General features: G+C 36.3%; 1 protein-coding gene across 5 annotated transcripts in view; it reads left to right on the forward strand.

Moving 5' to 3' along the window:
• Window positions 1–25,307, forward strand: part of pard3aa (par-3 family cell polarity regulator alpha, a) — a 481,810-nt gene that overhangs the window by 332,736 nt on the left and 123,767 nt on the right. For all 5 annotated transcript variants that reach the window (XM_058764715.1, XM_058764717.1, XM_058764713.1 and 2 more), the window contains 2 exons: window positions 749–991; window positions 9,461–9,668. In XM_058764715.1, the coding sequence (XP_058620698.1) occupies window positions 749–991; window positions 9,461–9,668 (451 nt within the window). The remainder of the gene's footprint in view (window positions 1–748; window positions 992–9,460; window positions 9,669–25,307) is intronic.

The raw sequence follows: 25,307 nt of genomic DNA on the forward strand, positions 1-25,307 counted from the left end.
ACACACACACACACACATGCAAATCCCTGACCCGAGCAGCCAAGCCCATTCGCTCCCATTGAGGCATTTCCAGAATTCCTCCTCTACAGGATTCCATAAGCAGGATTAATGTTGTCTCCGCACTGGCGCATGTTTGAAGTGTGGGCCTGCTGTGTCTTTGTGAGGAACCCTTAACGAGAAACAAGTGGATTAAATGCATGAAAAGGTCATTAAGCGGACGTGTTGAGGGAGTTTCGGCTAGGATCTGAACGGGCCGAGTCTCAAAGCATGTTTAGTCTACAAGCTTTTGCTCTTCCTCCCTCTTGTTCTCCACATCCTCTCCTCCCACGACCACACAGGGAAGATAATGGGCCTCATATTTGGGCCATCCATCAGTGCCTTAAACTACAGAAAGGAGTTATGCACTCTTTCCCTCACCGTCTCACACACATACACATTGGGGAAAAAGAGGCAAAAATGACCTCAAGAGTTAAAAATGTGACGGATGCAAGATGGATAATCTGTCTGATACCTCACTTTGCATCCAGTGGAGCCATTTATATTCCATATTATTTTAGCACACTTTTTTTCACCCTCCATCTGCAGATAAACGCAACCTCGAAATGCACATTTGTCTTCTGCGAGGGATGTAAATTATGGAAGTGAATTAGGAGGGAAGGATTTATCGAGGAAAAAAAGTGAGGCAGCATCTATTTTCATCTCTTTCTGGCATGTTTTCTTTACTCTCTCTCTCTTTCTCCACCCCAAGGCAACTCCACGCGAGATGTGGGACCGTCGTTGGGTTTGAAGAAGTCGAGTTCCTTGGAGAGCCTCCAGACAGCTGTTGCCGAGGCGACGCTCAACGGAGACGTCTCGTTCCACAGGCCACGCCCCAGAATCATCAGGGGGCGGGGCTGCAACGAGAGCTTCCGGGCGGCCATCGACAAGTCTTACGACAAGCCAGGTGTGACCATAGTCAACCCCGATGAAGATGACGAGGGGATGGAGACATGTAAGTGTTAGAGATCTAGATCTAGAGACTAGGATATCATGAGTTGTGTCTCATTTTGCATTGTATCCATCCTAAATAGTATTTGGCATTAGTGTGTCCCAAATCATAATATGTTGAAATGAGTATCAGGGATGGTTTACTATTTGCTTTGAAAATTCGAAGTGCAATGATGGCTAATATTGGCCACAACCCATTGCGTATTGGAAGCAGATTCAATTAGAACTACAAACACAAATAAAAGTGTAACAAAATATAGAGGATTTTAATTGTGACAAGATAATTGTCAGGGCTGCTCACTATTTAGAAACACTCTCACATGTACTTTTTCTTCACAAAAATAGTACATACTTTTAGAACAGTGTAAGTATGCGAACTGGGATGCAGCAATGCTCTTTACTTGGCCCAGTAAGAAACCACTAAAATCACCCTAGCAACCACTAGAAGCTGCATGGCAACATAATCTCAGCCTCGTTAGAGTGTGCACCAGTGATTTTTGTGTGCAGCGACAAACATGGCGCGAGCTGAGTTGTCTGATTTGTCAGATTCTTATGAACCTTTTTTCTTTCTTTTAATGAGTCAGTCAAAATAATTCACGATACATCTTTAAATTCACTTTTGCATGACCAGACTCATAGTGAATCATTCAAGGTCCTCATTGTCCTCATTTTTTTTTTTTTTTTTTTTTTGAAATGAATTAGGGGCCGGTTTCACCACTTGTGCTAAAATTACAACCTAGCCTAGTTTTGACGTAAAGCGAGGTAAACGTATGCATTAAAAACACACAGATGATGACTAAAAGCACTGTGTTATGCGTAGTCATGGTGGTGAGTTTTGCATGAACAAAAAACACTTGTGTATGTAAACGCAACAGTCTAGTTTGATCATTATTTAGTCCAGCCTGTGCCTCGTCATCTGCTTTCTTAACCTCCTGCTTTCTCTTCGTATTGAAAATGGCAACTCATGTAATCACAGCTATTACCATAATTGCGCAGGCACAGTAAAGGCGATCTGACACAATATCAATGCCAATTTCATCAGTTGTCTCGCACAATGACTGGCCCAGAATATTACGAGACGCCCGCCAATTGAGGTTGACTTTATAGACAGCGCTCAGTAGAGAAACAAGGCAGCGAGTCTCATGAGGACGTCTTGTGTTATTCTGAAGATTAGAATAGCAGAAGAGATCCTCCCGCTGTAAGTAGGTCAGGCCTTCCCTCAAAGACCCGAAAGAAAATAAACAGCCAATAAGCATGTGTATAACTTTCACTATTCATTTCGCCCATGACCAAATGAATTTCCAGACGTCCTCGCTGGGCATTTTTCTCTAATGGGACCTGGGTTTTAAATGGGTATTTACTAAATGCGTTTGGGTTCATTTTTACGGTTCATTGATTGCTTGCAGCAGCGATTTGTATTCTTTTCATATTTTAGATTGTTTAATTTATTAACCCATTTTAAAATATTTTATTGCCAAGGTTTCTTGCACTGAAGGTGTTTTTTTTTTCTTATTTTTTTTTCTGGCATAATAAGCAAGGAATCAAATTAAAATATGTACAGTACTTGTCAAATGTTTGGAAGCATTATTATTATTATTTCTTTTAAAACAATTTAAAATAAATATTTATATGTTAATATATTGTAAAATGGAATTTACTCCTGTGATCAAAGGTGTATTTTCAGCATCATTACTCCAGTCTTCAGTGTCACATGATCCTTCCAAATATGCTGATTTGATGCTCAAGAAACATTTATGATTATTATCAATGTTGAAAACCATTTTTATGCAAAAACCATGATATGCTACCATTCAAATGTTTGTGTTTTTGATCGAATTAACACAGGCTTGGTGAGCAGAGAGACTTCATTAAAACATTCGTAATGTTTCCAAACTTTTGAGAAGTACTGCATTTTTTTTTTTTTTTAAACTAGAAGTGATAAAACGTATATAGTTTCACACAGTTTGAGATCTGAGTTCAATAATACAATGTTAGTCCCTAGTGCTGTAAAATATTAATTTTTTTATTAAAATTTTTTTACTCGAATGAGTTTATGAAGTCTGTTCGACAGACCTGTCTATTTAATAACACCTGCCAGGGGGAAAAATCACGCCATCCCTTTGTTCTCCATTAAAAGATTCCATTAAAAGCAAGCAGAATTTTTTTCAAAAGAGTCAAATTATTTCCCTCAATCGCTTTGTTCTTGTAAGCTGTGTCCACATTGGGCTAAATACTGTCTTATCTCTTCGCCGGAGCAATAGAGGGCAAATGCGTGCGATTCGGCGGTAGAAGCATATTGCATTTCTCGTCTTCCAATATTCAAATAACTCTGTTTTTCAATTTAGATAAGAGGAACCTGCCTGTGACTGTCACCGAGGTTAATAGTCAAAAGTTGACAGATAAGGGCAGGCTTTTTATTTCCACACAGACACTTTTATTTACATAAAATGTGAATTTGGCATCACCCGAGGAAAAATGTGTCACTGGGAGATATCCAGCCGGGAAAATGAGTTGGGCTGTGTTTCGTTGTGTTTTATGTTTTTAAATATCAGACTTAAATGCGCTCGGCTCTTTTTCCCACCGGGTTTTTAGCCAGAGTGCCAATTTCAAGACTCCATTAGAAGTGATCGGCGTTCTAAAGGAGAAATGAATACTGTGGCATGTCAAAAGGAGACGACTAATGATGCCTTTTGATTGCGGTGTCAAAACATTTACCACTCAGTCCTGTGTAGCTGAAATTTGCCGTTAATTACTGTAATTTGTTTCTTTTTACATTGCAGTCAACAATTAGCAGAACCGTAACTTACTGTGATAACCATTTTAATGAAAAGACCATTGATCTGTGAAGTTGCTGCTGTATTGACTGCTACTCTATAGGCACGGATCTGCTTTTTCAACTTAATAGGGATGTTTATAAATGAGAAGAGCCCTGTCCGATGCATTCGTCTCTGTGTTATTGGTTGCACTTTATTTCAATAGTCCACTTTAGACATTCTACTAACTATGGTCCTGTTTTCACCTGGTATTACCGTATTGTCCTGAATATAAGACGACCCTGATTATAAGACGACCCCCCTTTTTCCAGATGTACCTGTTGGAAAAAGGCTTTTTGAAAACCAAATCTTGTTTTTTTTTTCTCTCTCTCTGTAAAACACATTTATTCTTAAATTATTTTCATTTTGCATATTTTTCCAATTCTAATTTTTGTTTTGAAAGTATGGTAAATACTGGTAAAATGTACCAACAATGACATGAATTTTGATATACCATTGAAATAACAGGTAGCCCATCTGAATTATATAACAATTAGGCTATCCAACTCATAGTAGCCTACCAAAATGTTATTATCAGTAGACGTGAAATCTTATTGTAGTCTTCAAATCTGGGTACTGTCTTATGTTTTAAAATCACTTACAGAGGAAGTTTGGTCCCATCAGGCTAACATGACAGTCACGATCATGCTGCTGTAAGCTTTTCTTTTTCATTTGTTTTCATCCGCGATCTTTACAACACATTACATTACATATTTCATGGCACACTCGTTTTATGCGTTTTGGCGCCACCTATTGTTGTGGGTGTATTATTGACATGTCAAAGTCTAGACCCTGAATATAAGACGACCGCATTTTTTCAGATGTATTTCCAAGGAAAAAACATCGTCTTATATTCGGGTCAATACGGTAAGTTGCGTTTTTGTCGATCCCTCAAATAAATCCGGAAAGTGGTTGAAAGATTAAAAAAAGCAGGTGCAAATAGGAATGTGTCTCCCTCGTCTACATGTGATCTGATAATAATTTTGCAACTACTTGTCAACTAACTCTCATTTGCAGCTACATGCAAACTAATTCTCATTAAAGTATTAGTAGACTCTTAGGTTAGGCTTAGTAGAATAAGTTGACATCTTAAACTTAAAAAAACACTGGGTAAATAGAGTAGGCTACAGAACACATTTTGGGTTAATTTTACTCAGCAAATTAGGTTGTTTATTTAACCCAGCATAATGGGTTGATTCATGTTTACTATAATCCTAGTTTGTGTTTTATTTCATACATGAATTAATGTTTACAGATTAACTTAAATCCTCTAAACTGTTGTAAAATACTCCACACAACCACTGGTTTGCATGATAACTTCCTTTATTTGCCTTTGTTTATATAGTTTACAGCATTGTTTATATAGTTTTTAATGTGCAGGCTTTACATTTTGCCTATATTTAAACTTGTTTAAGAAACATTGGGCCTCATTCATGAAACACGAGCAGAACTAATTTTTGTGTAAATCGTTCGTAAAGCCATCCTGACGTAAAATTATTTGCATTTATACAATATACTGGAGCCAAACCTGAGAAAGTAGACCAGAATATTCCACTGCGTTCCTGGACACAACATTTACGTAGCTGTAATTCATAGGCGGGGATTATGCGAATTGTGAATGAGCATGCACGAGCACCCTATTTACGAATGATTGAAATTCATTAACATACACATGTTTAACTAACAAATCGGACGTTTACAAAGCGTTTGTGAATCTGGAGGAGATTTTTCGGGAACGTCTGTTTTACGCACCAATTACTCAGAATTTTGCTTCATGAATGAGGCCCATTAGATGTAAAAACTGAACATTAAACAGAAGTAATTTATGTGTAATCAACCAGTCTCTGTTATTCAATTTCCACTGTAACGCCACTGGTTCTCGTGTCCGAGCTGGAGTCGTTTCACTCATAGCCGAAATATACTGCGACTGCCTCCATAACCTGCCCATAAACAAACAGTAAACAGCTCTGAGGACATATTTTAACATCCAAAGTATTTATATTCTGTATCTTTATGAATACAATTGTTTATTTAATGCAAAGCATCAGGCTTTTCCATCACACAGAAAGACAGATGCGACACTCGTTCAGGTGATTCACATCGCGCGCCTGTACATTGCTCTGCATACAATTGAACAATATACAGCACAGTAACGATTTTATAGATAAAATAAAATGTACACAAACCTGTATTTTACCGAAGAAATACATCAATTCGATGACGCTTAGAATGTTCTCTCCTGAAGAGGACGCACGATATCCATGATAAATAACTCAACCGCTGGGTTACGTCTGACCCAGGATCTGAGTAACACAAAAACTACCCAAACACTGAAAAAATGACCCAAAAAAAAAAGACCCAAAAGGCTCAACCCAGCTTTTGGGTTAAAAAAATAAAAAATAAAACAATAATCCATTATTTTTTACAGTGTACATAGATGCAAGTTACTTATAGTCAGTAAAATGTGTTGGCGGACCAACAAAATAAAGTTTTAGCAGATATATTTAGCACTAATGCTCTAATTAAAAAAATGACTGCTAGTTGAAATGTGAAGTTTGTGAAGCTCCTGGGAAGTTTGTATTTACGAGTTGACAAGTCATTATTACCATGTCATATATAGATGCACCCTTTCTTTAAATAAAAATTTTGGTAACACTTTAGAATAGGGAACACTTATTCACTATTAACTACGACATTTCCTCAGTAAATTCCTAATTTGCTGCTTATTAATAGTTAGTAAGGTAGTTGTTAAGTTTAGGTATTGGGTAGGAGTAGGGATGTAGAATAAGGTCATGTAGAATAAGGCATTAATATGTGCTTAATTACTACTAATAAATGGCTAATATTCTAGTAATATGCATGCTAATGAGCAACTAGTTAAGAGACCCTAAAATAAAGTGTTACCAAAATTTTTAAACTCTACATCTACAAAATGATCAGTCACAGTTAACGCAGTTAATTCTAGTCAGTAGAATGTCTGAAGTGGACTATCAAAATAAAATTTTACCTATTATTTTTTTATTTCGGCTCCTGAGATTCAGTCTTTCTGAAGGCAAGAATTCAATTTTTGAACATTCTCAGATTATCCAGAATCATGACTGCATGAAAAGATGTAGAAATGTCCACAATGACTGATTTCAAAGGCTCCTGAGCTGAAAAAGGTTTGGATTTATTACAAAAATAATTCTATAATTGTTCAATGCAATGATTTTACAAACTCTTTTGTCTTATGCTGATCCATTCGGATATTGTTTCAGTAGATGGCAGAATGACAGAAAACACTGATAGTGAATTGCACAAGTGAATAAAACAAAAAGGAGCGTTAAACCGCTCATCTGAGCACACTGAAATATCCGTGACGGTCTCTCGCTTTCATGAGGCCTTTCTTCTAGCTCTCACTCGCGTCAGAGATTTGTTAGTTATTAATAAGCTCTAATCACACAGGCATCTGTCTCCAGCGTCACATCTCTGCCGTTACGTCGCTCTATTCAAAAGCACTTTGCTTTTAGTGCCCTCTAATTTTTTCCTCCTTTCTGAGCGTTTTTAAACTTACAATTAGTGACAAATTAATCACGTCCAGACCATCAGGAATGGAGACAGTAGCTGTAATCAGACGCTTGCTGAAATGGAAATGAGCAATATCAGCCAGCTGCGGTCCCTTATGATTATACTGATATGCGACGTATCACGAAGATAGGTGGTGGAGAATGAATTAGCATTGCAAACGATACTTCAAAATAAAATGTTCCCACAGAGAGTCGCTCGCTTTTCCAAAACAGCATCAAAGTACTTGCATTAATATATCATTAATGAAATACATCATCCCGTTGACTGGAATCCATAAAATCAGCGTTACAAAATTCATGGGCTATCAGATGTTAAGAGTGCTCTGAGAATATGATCTTGCTTCGCCTTGTCCATTAGAAGAGATGAACTCTTTGTCTTCCAAGTAAACATCTTAATAGTGTGGTGACGTGATAAAATACTCTGTCAGCAAAGCAATTCTTTCTGAAATGATCGCCAAACACAAAACGTGGAACACAGAAAGAGTTATTCTGAAGCACACTCAGCAGTGTTGGGGAAAGTTACTTCTAAATGTAATGTGTTACAATATTGCGTTACTCCCTAAAAATAATAATAATAATTGTTACTTTTTATGGAAAGTAATGTGTTACATTACTTTTGTGTTACTTTTGCGTTACTTTTTAAATCTCGGCTGGACTTGTGTGTCTTTTAATATAAAAAAAATCAAATATTTAGCAATAAAAACACAATTGTTATGCTTGTCTAAGATTTTTTGCTTATTAGTATGGTTGAATTAGCTCATCGAAATTCAGCATCAAAGATATTAGTTAATAAAATGGCATTAAATACATAAAGGATATCTGTGTTATTTAACATTTAAATATTGCAGGTTTGCGTAATATTCTGAGTTTGCGTTTCACAATTTTTATTCATTTTGAGGAATATTGAATCTTTTTTTATACGAGTTAGATGAGTAAATGCATGCTCACATTTAGTCTAGATCTACAGTAAGATCATGTTCACACGGCACACACAACACCTCTGCACTTACTCCTGATTTCTCTCAACATGGCAACCGGAGAGCCATCAGTCAATACATGGGAAAACAAATTAACTGCAGTTACTTATTTAAAAAGTAATGCGTTGCCCCCAACACAACACATTCAGTCTGCTCTTTTCTATACAATCAAAGCATACAGTCAAACTCCAGGGCTTTTATATTCTGACTGCATGATGTCCAGACCTCGGCTTCAGCACGAGAAACTATTATACAGTAATCGATGGTCAAAACACTGCAGTAGTCGAGACAGGCTATAGATGTGGTAGTGCAGATACTTCGTTCAGAGCGGTGAGGTGAACAGAAGACAGGCCTCTTCTGGTGCACTTTAGCCTTTTGAACTTCTAAGTTCACTTTCTCTGTTAGTTTTATTGGGTCAGTGAGGAATAACGCTAATAGGCTTCCTTCACTGCTGCTGGGTAACTGAATTTGAGACCGCCGAACTGTGGTGGGAAGATGTGACCCTTTAGAAGCAAAAAGATAATGGGGTTCCTTCAGATTGAGTAACCTCTGAGGTAAAACTCTGCTAAGGAAAAATGAAAAGAGATTCAGGCAAGATGAGGAGCTCACGAGCCTCAGTTAGATATGGTTGGACTTGAAGACGAGGTCTCATTAAGATGATTCATTAAGTCAATGTTTAAAGAAGTCAGACCGTTCAAGCTTTCTGCTTTGAGACACTACATTAGCCCAAACAGTGAAACTATGGTATCAGTTGAGCTACAGTTACACAAATTGCTAGACATTTTATTTTATTTTATTTTTAAAATGTTAGCTGTACTTGTTTGGCTATTATTATTATTATTATTATTATTATTATTATTATTATTATTATTATTATTATTATTATTATTATTATTATTATTATTATTATTATTATAATTTGTGGTTGCTATAGTGTAATTGCTAGATGTTTGATAGGGTATTTTTGGTGGTCACTAGTGTGTTGTTTTAGGTTTTATTTGGCAAACCTAACCTTGTGAGACTAAGTGTTGCTCTTTCTTAAGAGCTTGCAGTGACTTACATTTAGTCTGAGTTCAACATGATTTTTTTTTAACTGTCTCTCTCTCCACCATCTCAGTGGAAGAAGATACAGAGGAAAGCTCACGATCAGGCCGCGACTCCATTTCCACGGCCACGGACCTCACCCTCCCACCCTCCAACACAGAGAAACAGCTGAATGGCGGACGCACCAAAGAGGACAAGAAGAAGGAGCGAGGACCGAAGGACAAGAAAGACAAGAGCAAAGCCAAGAAAGGCGTGCTGAAGGGCCTAGGCGACATGTTCAGGTAGAGTGAACGGCCTTAGGTGCCCAAATCACTTTTTTCCAGCTAGTGCTGACATAACATGACAAATATTTGGGACTCCCTGGTTTTATTTTATTTTATTTTATTTTATTTTATTTTATTTTATTTTATTTTATTTTATTTTATTTTATTTTGAATTGAATTGAATTGAATTGAATTGAATTGAATTGAATTGAATTGAATTGAACTGAATTGAATTGAATTGAATTGAACTGAACTGAACTGAACTGAACTGAACTGAATTGGATTGAATTGAAAATGTTCAACTGTGGTTTCAGTTAAACTACTGTTAAATAAGTCACTATAAATTACTTTACTTTATGCCATGGTCTGTCTGAATACTCGATTCTGATTGGCTGGCAGGTGTTGATTCAATTGGTTGAACTGCACAGGTAGTTCCAGGTCAGTTTAATCACGTTCTATATTAATGCGCTTCCTATAAACATTGGTAACCATAGTAACATACAGTTACAGTTGAATAGTAATACAGACAAAAATAACCATCATTTGTATCGTTCCGGTCAAATATTGCAGCGCAAATATTATTAACATCTCTAATATGTGAATGCTGGCAAATGACCATGGCATAAACGGGGTAATCAACGGCTAGCTGTGCATTAAACGATTTGAATGCACTTCGCCTCCACATCGTCCATTCAAATCGTTTAATGCACAGCTAGCCGTTGATTATGCCTTACTTACTTTACTTTACTGAAAATGTTAGTAATACTTGCCTGGCAAAACAACCACCTTAGTTTAATAATTGTTATTATTATTATTATTATTAGTAGTAGTAGTAGTAGTAGTAGTATTAGTATTATTAGTATTATTAACCATATAGTTCAACTGTGATTTCAGTTGAACTACTGTTATATAAGTCGCGTTTTATTTTATATATATATATATTTTTTTTATATTTTTTTTTATTTTTTTTATTTTTTTATTTTTTTTATTTTATTTATTTTTTTATTTTTACCTTGACCCACACTCTTGCTATGATTTGTTGATGCCAGAGGCAGTTTTCATGGAGATTATTTTTAATAAGGGAATGTTTTATTCATCAATGCATAGGTTTCCTGCTTATATTCATCATTGGTAATTGCTGGACTGGAAACCTTTCTGAAATATTCACATTAATGTGCAAGGCAGCAAACGTGTGGCTTCTGTGTTCCTGTAAACAGCTTTGTTGCCTAGTTAAATGTCACCCCAACTGTGACTGATTTGCAAAATTTCACCGCCAACTTCACCCTACAAAGAGGTCGAGGCAAATGCAGAATCGGTTAATTTTGAAAATAAATCCATATGGAGGATTAACATTTACTCGGCTTCTCCTCGCAAAGCTCCTCCAGAGGGACGAGACAGGTACAGATAACACACTTTTGGGGGCTGCTATCATGAAAAGGTGCTTCCCTTGTCTCCTGCCCCTCTGGGCTCTTTGAAATAACGGGTCGTGCATCCATTTGGTTGAGAACGCAGGAAGCGTTTCCCAATGCCAGGCTAATTAAGCCGGGGCCTCCATTAATTATTCTGATTTGGTGCTCATTTGAATCCCGCATAAATTATCCACACTCTTATCTGCACAATAAGTTGTTTTGAGGCGGATTAGCGTAATGGGATTAGTTAGCGTAGTGCGTTGCATGCTGTTCCGTAATGAACAATAAAAACGACAAGTGTTTCCAGGTCATGTTTCAGGAGCACTAAAGGGTTAGTTTTAGTGCCCCTTGATTCGTGCTCCACCACTCCAGCACTCTTTTGTCCTGTAGAATGAATGCGATGGACAATTACTAGCCCATAATGACATGCTAGGTTGTGGCCTGTGTTTTGAGCTGAATTTGATTAATTAATTAGCAATAGGAGAGTGAGGACTTCTGCATTCATCAGTGTTTAGTAGTGGGGGTACAGTTGTTGGTGTATCGTTATGATTAACGCATATTACATACTTTTGGTACTAATCAAATTTTCAGCATGTCAGAGTTGTTATGAAATGGAAGTACAGGCAGATCTTTTTCTTCAGTAGCTATTGTGGCGTAAATTTCAAGTGCTTCAGATTATTGGTTCTATCAAATGGGTTGTTGATTGGATCTTGAGATATGGGCGTTTCACTCAAAAATGTATGCGAGTTTGTAGAAAATTGATTGAGTGAAGAAGTCTGACATACATCACCAGACCACACATGGATGAATCGTTCACAATAAGCTGCAACATGTAAATATGTGTACAGGGTGTCCGCGGGTCCTTAAGAAGTCTTAAAAATGTCTTAAATTCAGATTCAATGGGTCTTAAATATTTTTGGTCACATTACCGCTAAAATATATTTTTCAGTCTGACAGACCCAGTGACTGTTTACAATCATTGGACAGACCTAGGATTTTTATTCTTCTCCCTTCTCCCGCAACTGCTATTGCGTCATCAGAGAGAATTGCAGAAGCAGAATTCAGGTTGAACTATCTTCTTTGTTTATATAATGTTCTCAATAATAATATAGGTCAAGCTACAGCTAGCTGACCAGCCTTTTAGCTAGTTTAAAATGTTTTTTTTTTTTTTTTACTTGCCCGACCAGAAAAATAGCCTGATTAAAATTGAAGTGACAAAAAAATAAACAGCGACGCATCGAAACGCGAGAATGATTCTTCTGATTTTATTACATTCAGTGTAAACAGCAATAGATATTTTGGATAGTGTATTTCTGTTATCAAGGTCGCGCTGTTGAGGCTCACGCTGCCTGTCTCTTTGTGAGGAAAACGCTTAACGCGGAATTAAACGAATTGCGTTCTTATTATGGGCTCATCTTCTTGTCTGTGTATGTATATATATATATATATATATATATATATATAAATTACTATGTGTATATACTGAGTTTTGTCTTTTAAAAACAAACTTAATTAACGCATTAAGCCAGAATATTCGTGTCAATGTTGCGTTCGTTACTATAGAAACAGTAATGTCGAAATCATGAGAAAATTAAGTAGTGATCATGAGAAAACAAGAAAGAAAAAAATTATAATAATGTATGGCCACTCAGAATTTCTGTACTTATTTGTATATCCAAAAATGTATTTAAAATATTAATCTCATAACATAATTTATTGCAGTTGTAATTTTGCAGGGTAAATTATTTAATCTGACTGGTAACAGCCCTATAATGTATTTTGAATTTACTGATTAATTGTAATAATTTGACATGAGAGATGCATACATTTAAAAAGGTTGAAAAAGGCCTTTGTTAAGGTAAATACAATGTGCAGGTTTAAGTATGTAAAAGCTGATAGAACACTGATGAAAATAATATTTCAGAATAAATTGTTTACACCACCAAAAATCTCAGTGATGCAGTACTTTTGTGGGGATGTTTTGTATGGAATATTGTCTGCTGATATGAAAAGTTAACAGTATATGATTGTAATAAATATAATTTATGACCGCAATGATATTTTGTTTTCTTTTGACATTAAACACATCAAATATTACATATATGTATGTAATATAATGTGTATTTCCATTACGGGTTTAGGTCTTAAATTTCATTTAAGGTGGTATTAAAAAGGTTTTAAAAAGTCTTAAATTTAACTTGTTCATATCTGCAGAAACCCTGTGTGCATTTTTACGTAATTTAGTAAATAGTAGATATGTTGCATTACTTTTCTGCTTAATTTATTTACTGGCAAATACAAATCCATGTCCGATTTTGAAAAAACCCCAAAACAAAATGTTTTTTATAGAAAGAATATTATTTTATTTTATTTTATTTTATTTTATTTTATTTTATTTTATTTTATTTTATTTTATTTTATTTTATTTTATTTTATTTTATTTTATTTTATTTTATTTTATTTTATTTTATTTTATTTTATTTTATTTTATTTTATTTTATTAATGTTAGTGATACTTGCCTGGCAAAACAACCACCTTAATTTTACTATTATTTACTAGTAGCAGTAGTAATTGTAGTAGTAGTATATTTTAAACTGTATATTTCAGTGAAACTGTGTTTTCACTAAAATGTTCTATTATTTTAAATTTAATTTTATGGCAAATACTTTTATTTATTTATTATGTTTTATGTCAAGTAGCATGCTGAAGTTTAATACTAACAAATACAAATCCAGTCCCACATACCCATTTTTAAGTTACAGGCACATTTACCTTTGCTCAGCGAAATGTTGCGGGGGCGAAATCCAGTCAAAATCAAATACAAATGGCGAAAAAATTAATCGCACATATTTTGCTCGTGTTCAAGTTGGTCATGCAAATTTGCCATTCTGACCAACAGAAAAGCTGCTTGGCATTAAACTGACCGAACTGAGCTGTTATTTATGAATCTCAATGCTATTGACAATTAATCTTTTTGCACAAGAAATGTTGCTAATGTCACCTTCCCTTTATAGGAGTTATAATATGTCTGAGCATGATGGGTGTTGTAGTTCTGAGAGTGTGTAATACTGTTGTAGATGTTATTTGTAGTGACAACATATTTGTAGACAATATTTAAAAAAAAATACAGAATACTGTAGCCCTGCTTTTTTTGAAAGTAATGCTCCCCACCAATCAATGTTGGCTGTTGATTCAACCTCAACTTCCCCGACCACGTCCACTATTCATCACGTGTTGCTTTAGAGCTGAAGTGCATGGTATACACGCTGTAATGCTGGACATTGTTGGAGGTCACCCAAGGTTGTGGTGTGCTCATCACGCTCAGGCTGTTCATGTCGTATTGAGACCTTGAGTATAAACCATGGACCTGGTCCATGCTTAGCCCATACTGGCCTTCCCAAAGGAGAGGAGCTGTTTCGGATTTACAGCTTCAGTGATGAGGCAGAATGAGCTTCAGGTGTTTGTTATCACACACTGCTGGCAGCTTTCACAACCCCTGCTCTCGGCTCTTGGAACCTGATTGCTGGTTTTATTTTTCTCATTATTATTATATATATATATTTTTTAATCCTAATGTTGTCCCAGAAGAGGTTGTGTACCATTTTGCCAACAGGCAACTGTTTTATATATTTGTTATATATTCTGTTTTAAACTTTGTATTTGTATATTTCTCTATGTCTCAGAAAGCATATGGGCTTGATTTTTGAAGTCTTTCCCGGCTGTTCATCCAACTTGCATGAAAATTGGCGTATATCATCTAGAGACAACCTTGAACAAAAGTTGTCAAAAGAATTTTGATTTGTTAAATCACAGATTTGAGCCAATAACATTTTCAGGCGTTGCACATAATGACTAAATTGGCTTGTATCCTGTTAACGCAAAATCCAAAGTTCACAAAACTTGGTACACACAGATTTCAAGGCCAAGTGAGGATGCATACCAAATTTCATCAATTTCTGATTCTAGGGAAAGTTATAAGTCAAAAAAGACTGTAGCCCAATGTAAGAATTAGCATTTGCATTGAAAACAGCTGCGTTTACATCATCCACGCAATCTGTTCTTTCAAATTTTACATTTCTGGTCAATTTTGGGATAATTCTGGTGGCTATATACAGCCCAAGTCCCTCTATCAATGCAATCCTTTTTTTAATTTCTTTTTTTTTTTATCAATTACTAAGAGAAAATCGTAAATCAGACTGCATATAAAGCAGTTTTCCATAACAAGCTGACAAGTGACATGTCAGAGTTTAATACTTAAGGGTATGATTATGTTCAAAGCTGTAACTCCAATAGGAGCAATAGTAATATATTGTCTTCTTAGCAAACCCACCAACAATTATAGATGGAAGGAGGTCAAATTAACTCAATAGCAGAGGAGTCAGAGGTGGAAATGTATATGCATTTAGTGAGGGAGTGGGAAGGCTACGCTCACGCAACACAGAAGCATCCTCCTTCACTCTCATTACATCTACCCCTCTTCTGAGAGCCATCAGAAACTCCCATCACTGAGGAGATCACACACACACACACACACGCTCACACAAACACCTTGCCAGGAGAGTATGGATTACTGACATTCAACTCCTCTTCTCTCTCATTGTGTTTTTGTTCACACACATACAGATTCACTTCTGCAATACACACTCATCTGCAGTCTCTCAAGGTCCATTTAACTGTAGCCCTTCACTTTTTTATCTCTTCCATCTCAGTATGAAGCACACACACACACAAGAGGTCTCTGAGGCGTTTGCAATACACTGCAATTGGAGCTCATCTGCATGCGTGAGTAAACGTGCACTGATGAGCTCTGCACTTAATGGACACACTGATTGGAAGAGCATTAAAATCAGAGCTGAAAGACAGAGGGAGGAAGAGAGGAGAAGAGAGAGATGAGGTGATCAAAGAAGAACGAGAGAGAAATCACTAATCCAGAAATACTAAACAGCTGAATGAATGACCAGGCAGTTGTCAAAAGTGTTCTGGAATTCACTCTTAAAGGTTCAAAATCTCACTCTCAATCACTCCCAGGTGCTAAATTACATTTTGATTTTAAAAAGTTTTAGAAATTAATGAATTCACCATATTGTTGGGTTTATTATTATTATTATTTGTTTGTTTGTTGATTTATTTGTTTTTGTTTGTTGTTTTATGTGTTTGTTGAAACTTTTACTTCTCCAAAAGATTTCTAGTATTCATTCTCAATAAAGCTTTGAAAATTAATTTCATTAAAAAGTATAGAATTTACTTAATTCACGATATAATTATATATATATATTTTTTTTGTTTGTTTGTTTAGTTCACTTGTCAAAAAGTGCTGTAGAATTCACTTGAAAAAAAATATAGAATTTGCTTTCAAATTAATTATTTATATAATTATGTATTTGTTTCCTTTTAAAAAAGGTTCTACAGTTATGTTGCTAAAAAAGTGTTGAAGTCATGAGCTAAATAAAAAAATAATAAAAAAAAGTTATTTGAAATCATTTCAGTTTAATAAAAGTTCTTCATTCGCCATATTTATTATTATTATTATTATTATTATACTTAGGGGTTAGGGTTTTTATAAAGGGTTTTTCTGTATCTAGAGGCCAGAACCATAATATCATAGAGATTTAAAGGTGAACTGTTTTGATTTGGGCCAATAGGTAACCACCCAGAACACCCAAACAAACAACTGCTTACCAATGCCTTAGCAAACAGCTGAGCAATCTGACAGCAGCGTGCTTGATGTTATTACTGTAGCTTAATGGCAGCTCTTGATGTAAGCCTTACTTCAGAACACATGGTGCGTGAGGTGGCTGTATGTCTATGGGTGTTAGATGTCATGCTGACTGCACATGGATCGAATGAATAGGTCATCAGCTATGAACTGTGACATGCGTGCAAGCATTCAACAAATGACCTGAAAGGGGTTATATGCCACTCATCTTCGCTTGTCCTACAGGCTTTATCATACATGCACCATAAACGTGTCTGGCATTCTCTTTGACCCGGCCTTTAACATCAGCTCCTAACCATATAAGGCCTGTTGATGTGTCCACACCTCACCCGACCCTGTTAGCATGTCAGGCGGCTCACTGCACCTGATTTGTGTGTGACATTAAAAGGACAGTTCACCCTCATATTACTCCAAACTCAAATGAATATATTTTATAATTTAAATTAATATTGTTTTATTTATTATCTTAAAAATAAATATATGTGATGTTAAAATTAGGCCTGTCAAGCAATTGATTTAAAAAAAATCTAATTAATTACATGATGTGCCAATTAATTCATCCAATTAATAGTGAATTAATTAAACATCAATTTGTGCTAAGAAATTACCCCCCACCCCCTGAGAGATAGTTTTAAGTCATTATAGTGTTCAATGAAATAAATAAATAATAAAAAATATAATAATACAAATAATTGAATTAACATTAACATTATGAAGTAGTTTTAGAAAAATGTTATTTGATTCAGCAGTTTATCACAAACTCTTAAGGCTAAATGTGAAGTGGCACAGATTCTTCAGAGGTGGCATGAATGCATTTACACTGCAACTGGAATTGCATATTGTTATTTTAGCATTATTAATCGGTTTTAAATGTGCGTTAATGTTTTTAAATTTTTTTAATGTTAATGGAATATTTAAATATGAAAGTATTCATTCATTCATTTATTTATGAAATTATTCATTTATTTATTTTTTTTCATATCTAAATATGAAACTAAAACCGCCAGTATTGCCATATTGCTAAACTATATCACATGGTGTAAATATAAGAAGAAAACCTGTACATTTTTACCTCCATATCTTGAATTGCTGGGGCATATTACTGCATTCTAATAGACTTCACTACCAATAAATGTTTTCTTCATGCATCATGTTCATCTGCTCTGTGTAATGTAATATTATGTATAGGTCTAGTGTGCATTATATGCATTAATAATTGTAACTTATTTATTTATTCTTTTCATTATTAATCGCACCAAATTAGCATGTTAAATTGACAGGCCTAATTAAAATATAAAAAAATAATGGCGGAAAGTTAATTTTAAGTTGAACTATTCCTTTAACTGTCAGAGGGGGCAGATGTGCTCATTGGCCTCAAAGATATGGGTGGCTCGAGTAATATGTGCTGGAAGAGTGGAGAAATAAGGGATAGAAGCAGAAGTAAAAGACATAAACGAGTGCATCAGAGTGAACTGGGGCACAGGGAGGAGGAGCGTTAGAGATAAAGAAAACCACTCCTGTTTTCACGCAACTGGTCACAGCAACTTTGGCTCAGGGGCAGACATGCCTCTACGGCTTGCATTGGTGGACACTATTAATAGGATATAATTGCTAATCCTGATGCCCTCTCACATTGAATTACTCCATCCACACCCCACAGACCCTTCCCCCTTCACTGACCTTCAAACCTCCATGTAGCACCATCCTGAACTCCCATCACAACCTCCAGCCTGGAGCGACAGCAGGGCCTCAGGGACCTCAGGGGGTCCGGAGGGGGAAGAGCGCAGATGCCTCCCCCCAACCATCTTTGTTATTTTCCCTTGTTGAGTGAACATGTTGCTGGGGAGGATTGTGGGTAATGGTACCTTTCAATACATAGGGCTTAGATGCATGATGTAGGCGTTTATATGCTTTTCCATTTGCACAGCCAGATCCCTCAAATTGTTCCAAAGTAGTACGTTCTCACTCATTAGTTTAACGTAAACACAGAACGCTTTACCATGAAGAGGTAATTATGGGAACATTGGAGAACAACACACCAGTTACATTTACCATAATTAACCTCAGTCACAGATAAATTAAGCTGCCGTATGTAATGACTGAAACTATGATTCATGTGAGTTGTGGAAAGTGGTCATAATATCTACAGTTGTTAGTCTAGATATTTTGAAAGAACACACAAACAGTGTTAAATTTTACACAGTTTTTGGTTTAAGTCTATTGATGTCTTTTCACAAATATAATTCAACCCTCTGGTACTCCTATTGTGGTCAAAAATTAGATTTATTTATTTTTATTTATTTTTATGAAATGTACTATATTTTAGTTTTGTAATTAAAAATAAATAATAAATAATATATATATATATATATATATATATATATATATATATATATATATATATATATATATATATATATATATATATATATATATATATATATATATATATATATATATATATATATATATATGTATGTATGTATGTATTTTAGGGATTTTATAGCACTAAATTATATTTATACAATAGTTATAATCCATTTATTACCTGTTACTTGTTAAAATGAAATTACAAGTTGTTTCACATTTGAGGTTATCTCAAAAAAAAAAAAAGAATACTTTTTTTTAGTCATGTCATGTCCATGATTTGTGTGTGTGTTCACGTGTTCACACATAAGTGCCAAAACCTTTATCAAGTTTTGTGCTATAGTTATGAAGTAAGAAGTACAAAAAAAAAAAAAAAAACACTAAAAAGTGAACATTTTCAGTCAAAAATAGCAGAAGAGCATCAGATGGATAATTTAAAACAAATATTCAAACATTTTATATATTTATTTCAACTTATCACAATTTACCAAAAATACTTTAAAAAGTCCTTGTCAAAATATGCACTACTAAAATAAAATGGCTATGCTATTGTAATACAATATTGTCTTTTTTTAGACATGTTGTAGTGTGCTGTTACAGAGGCTGCACATTCATTGTGACGTACACATTCTGACCAGATTTTTCTTCTTCTAAAACATTGTTTGTTCATTATTAATATGCTGTTTTTTTTTCTTATATTTTGATTAAAATCCAAAGTAAAGTAAAATCTTAAAGTTCCTCTTTTTTAAGACAGTAAAAAGTGTCTTCTAAAGGCGTAAATGTAAAGGTATTAAGCATTTATACATTGTCAGTATCTGCATAACTAGCTGCCAACTAATAGTTCCCTGCAACATAGTCAAAGAATTGGCCACTTCACCTTTAAGGAGTGTGACAGTGAACAGGAAGTGAGACACAGAGGACTTGAGATATTGCAAAGTGATCACTTGTCAAAATGCCAGCACCTCGGGTGGTGTCGCCCATCTGTCTCCTCTATATGACAGAGGTGTTGTTTGTGTCATGACCTCCTGAAATGAAAAGAAATTAAAACAAAAGAAGTGAGATCGTCCCTCAGTAGGCTTAACACAGGGCTGTGTAAATATCATATCTCTCTTAAAATAGTCCTCGCCGTGGTGGTCTGAACCGATTCATCGACAGGCTTCCTTCAGGGGTCACGGAGGGAGATATTCTCACCTCTATCCCACCATTCCATTATCCACCTGCCAATCAAACAGCCTCCGCTCACAGCAGGGTGCACAGGGCTATAACCAGAGCCGCCTTCCAGAAGATGAGCGCTCGGAGACCCAATAAAATAAATAAAGTAATTGATATAACAGAGATTCCCATTAAATATGAATGAAATTTAATTTAAAAGCTTTTATTAAGCATGCGCTATGCCACGCATTGTGCATTTTGAAATGAGAGATTTAGCCAAGTCAACCAAGTTGGGTGCAATGAGAGGCCCGCTCTGTTCAAACCTCATATAAGCGATCATACACCGCTGGCTGCCCATCACAGAACCACCAGGTGCAATTGCATTTGGAGCTATCATGTCCTTGCATCCGGTTTCCAGTCCCTTTGGGTCAACAAGGTACTAAGGGGGAATATAAGGAATATAAATCTGGACAAAGTTGAAACCAAACACCCGTGTATCTCTCAAATTGGTAAAGGCTTTGTCAGAGAGGCAGGACTTGAATATCACAGGGTTTGTTCAGGCATATTTACTCTCAGGTTTGAATAAGAGCCTAAAACACAATTATTCCTGTGATCAACAGACTGCTGCTTTTCTAAGAGCTCTGGTCTGCTGAAGTTACATTAAGAGTCGCTTCGTTTTGATCAGCGTAAAAGCACTGCACTTTTTGCTTTGTGTATTGCGTCCCTCGAGACGATGCTAATCTTAACAAGACAACAAAAACAGCTTGTGAAGAGCATTGTGAGAGCTTTTATCAGACAAATGGAGGAAGACATCCGGAGACGGCGTAAGACGAAGCCAGAAAGAACAAATTATTAGAGTTTCAGCTTGCAGACCCTGATGACAAGTCTGATAACACTAGCCATTTAACAATTTAGGGGGATGAGCAAGTGACCACTGAGTATGAGACACATTCATGGGAATGGAAGGGCAGCAAATGAGGGAGAATGTTTATCTTGAGTTACTGAAGTGAAGTGCCAATAAGACATCTTTGTACTCTCAACGTGTGATGGATAGCATAACATTTCATGAGAGATTGCAAGCACTGTCAAAAACACTCCATTAGCGAGATGCAAAAGTGCTGCACTTGAGCATGTCCTTTCTTTCACAAGACTAGTATGTGTGCTTGTGAGCGTGTCTAATGAAACATTAGTGGTGTCTTTCCATGTTAATTACCAGGAGAGTTTTGAGAACCGAGAGCTTTCAGTGTTTCCGATGTTGCGACTTGTGTCATAAACAGATATCTTGTCCACTTGAAGAGGAAAATGGCAATCAGCAACGTTTGGGTTCTCAACCACATGGTAATTACACAACCACAAAATGAAAGCACAGAGAGTAGTGAAAGGCCACAACCTCGGACACCGAGCCAAAGTAAGGAAGTTGATATGAATGTGGGGGAGTTGAACAGGTAAGATAAGGTGAGTGAAAATAATTATGTAGATAAGTGGGCAGAAAAGAGCCCAGCTATAGGGATGCCAGTAATGAGACACTGAGAGTGAGTCAGAGAATTACAAAACAGTACAGGGAATAATGTCAGGAGGGGAGCGAGATGATGAGGCGAATGCAGTGTCAGAGGTTGCTGATGAGGGAATGATACAGTAGATAATAAACAGCAGTTGAAATCTGTACTCAGTAGAGGAGTGACTTCAGACTATTGACAAATGTGTTTATGTGGACATGGAAATTATGTTGTCAAGTAGTTTTGACTCAAGGGACATATTCTTACAATGAGAATGGGTTGTGAAAGAGATGCTAACAAGGTGAAAGCCTCACTTGCAGTTTATCCCTGCATTGATATATTCTTTCTTTCTTCTAAATGTTTTACATACAGGATTCCACCCTGTTATGAGATAGATCTCAAACTGATTATTGTTTATTAAACCCTGATAATGTTCTTATTGACACCTTGCTTTGAGATTTTACCTTCGTTTTGTGTGAATTTGTCATATTTGTGGAGTCTTGGATAGTTGGAATTTAAGGTTTATTCAACGTTACGTTGGTTTGAGTTAGGTATTGCTTCTCTTACAATAAACAACTTGCAAGAGGTAGAGGCTAAACACATCCACGGAGCTTCATCTGAGAAGAAATGGCAAATTGTGTTCTCGTGAGGAGATCAGGAGACATAGACGTCTGCTCCATATTCTGCAGAGAACTTTAGCCACCAAGAGCAGAACTGAAATGTTACAAAACCTTCAACCGAAGATTGAAGTATTAGACTGGCTGAACAAAAGTACATTGATAGTCCTATAACAGATCTGCTTTGGCTGATCTCCAATGACAGATGGTGATGTTGGTGTGGATCATGCTGAGGTGCTGCAGGAATGTGTTTGGATGAGATCCCTTCCCAAGATTTGCCAACAGAAAGTTCTGACACAGCTAAGAAAAGTTATACAACTTTTGAAATCCTGGAGACCTGTTGTAATCTAATGCAAGGATTGCAAACTCTTATATGGGAGTGCAGTAATATTCAAGGATTTCCTCAGAGAGATAATCAAGATTTAATTCAGGGCTGCCATCTTTTTTGGGGAAAATATTAATTGGACTTTTAATGGGAGCTGGGACAGGATCATCATTCGTCTGTAATGAATATTGAAACACTTTCTTTGGCAGGACTAACATTGTTCTACAGATCAAGGCTGCAACCATGAAAAGTAACTTTTCTTTGGAACTAAATTTGGGGTTCTGGCCAAAAGAAGATCTATTGCTACACAACCCAGCCTTGGCTCTGTAGCCAGCTACCTTGAAGGAGGTACTGTTGGCTATAAGAATAGCCAAACTTTTCCACTTGTTACCTATAGATGGGTAGATATCTGCTGAGAACTTGGCAAAGGGCCACACAATTGGCACAAAGACTGCTGACTGTACTCTCTGAGGCTTTACCACCCGCATCCAGACTCACGCTAGAGTTGCAGGTTTCAGAGACAAGACAGATGAGCGCATCTATTCTACAGCAAGAATGACATGACACTAAGCGAGATGACAGACCTGCCCTCCTAAAGGTAGTTGAGAGACCTTGTATCGCAGTGATGGGAAAAGGACTGGTGACTTGTAGTTTCAGTTTAGGAGTTGGTAAACCAGGGGTTCTCACACTCGCCCAAAAATATAAATTTGCTGAACATTTACTCACCCTCAGGCCATCCAAGATGTATATGAATTTGCTTCTTCATCAGATTTGCAGTGAATGGGTGCCGTCAGAATGAGAGTCCAAACAGCTGATAAAAACATCACAATAATCCACACCACTCCAGTCCATCAAGCTTTTTGCTTCACAAGACATCAAGGCAATTGATGTCTTGTGAAGCCAAATGCTGTGTGTTTGTAAGAAACAAATCCACTGAGACGTTTGTAACTTCAAACCGTCTCTTCTGGCCAAAATACGAGTCCATAATCCATAATAATGCTTCCTTCAGTGAAAAAGTCCATCCCCTGTTGTCCTCTCACATCAAAATCCACCCACAGATTTGTTTTGAACTGTTTTCCCTTGTAAACAGTGCTAGATTTGTAGATTTGTCTCTCCTGGTTCATACAAGACAACATTTTCACTGGAAAAAGCAAAATTATGTACAGATGACTCATATTTTAGACGAAAGCAACAGTTAAAATGTCTGAATGATGGATTTTTTTTCATACAAACACGCATCTTTGGCTTCTCAAGATGTTAACTGATGGACTGGAGTGGTGTGGATTACTTGTGGATTATTGTGATGTTTTTATCAGCTGTTTGGACTTCTGACGGCACCCATTCACTGCAGAGGATCCATTGCTGAGACACTGATGCAGAGGCACATTTCTACAAATCTGATGAAGAAACAAACTCATGTACATCTTGGATGGCCTGAGGGTGAGTACATTTTCAGTAAATATTTATTTTTGGGTGATCTGTTCCTTTAAGGGAATATTTAGGGTTCAATACATCTTAAGGCAGTGTTTCCCAACACTCTACTTAGAGGTAAACCAAGAGTACACATTTTAAAACTCTTCCTAAATAAACACCTGATTCAAGTCATCAGCTTGTTCCTATATAGACAGATAAAGGATACATCCAAAAAATTTGTACTGTTGGTGTGCCTCTGGAACTGACTTAAAGGGACACTCCACCCCAAAATGAAGATTTTGTCATTAATCACTTACGGCCATGTTGGTCCAAACCTGTAAAAGCTTCGTTCGTCTTTGGAACACAATTTAAGATATTTTGGATGAAAAGCGTGAGGCTTGTGACTGTCCCATTGACTACCAAGTAAGTAACACTGTCAAGGCACAGAAAAGTATAAAAAACATTGCCAAAATAGTCCATGTGTCATCAGTGGTTCAATCTGAATATTATGAAGTGACGAGAATACTTTTTGTACACAAAGAAAATAAAAATAACTACATTTATTCAACAATTCGTCTCCTCTCTGTGTCAGCGTAGCGCCATTTTGGAGAGCATTCGATGGACGCAAAGTGGGTACGCTATTCTCTGTCATCAGTAACACATGTGGATACGTATTGTACATTTATTTACGCTTTGATTTGAACAGAAACTGATGACAGAGAATAGCTTACGCACTTTGCGTCCATCTCTTTCTTATTGTTGAATCATGAACACTGACCTTAATTGAGGCAAGTGAGGCCTGCAGTTCTTTAGATGTTGTTCTGGGTTCTTTTATGACCTCCTGGATGAGTCGTCTTTGTGCTCTTGGAGTAATTTTGGTAGGCTGGCCACTCCTGAGAAGGTTCACCACTGTTCCAAGTTTTCTCCATTTGTGGATAATGGCTCTGACCATGGTTCGCTGGAGTCCCAAAGCCTTAGAAATGGCTTTATAACCCTTTCCAGACTGATACATGTAAACTATTTTGTTTCTCATCTGTTCTTGAATTTCTTTAGTTCACGGCATGATGTGTTGCCCTTTAAGCATGCTTCACTTTGTCAGACAGGTTCTATTTAGGTGATTTCAACAGGTCTGGCAGTAATCAGGCCTGGGTGTGTCTAGTG

The sequence above is a fragment of the Onychostoma macrolepis genome, chromosome 24 (assembly GCF_012432095.1).
Source record: "Onychostoma macrolepis isolate SWU-2019 chromosome 24, ASM1243209v1, whole genome shotgun sequence".
Lineage (NCBI taxonomy): Eukaryota > Metazoa > Chordata > Actinopteri > Cypriniformes > Cyprinidae > Onychostoma > Onychostoma macrolepis.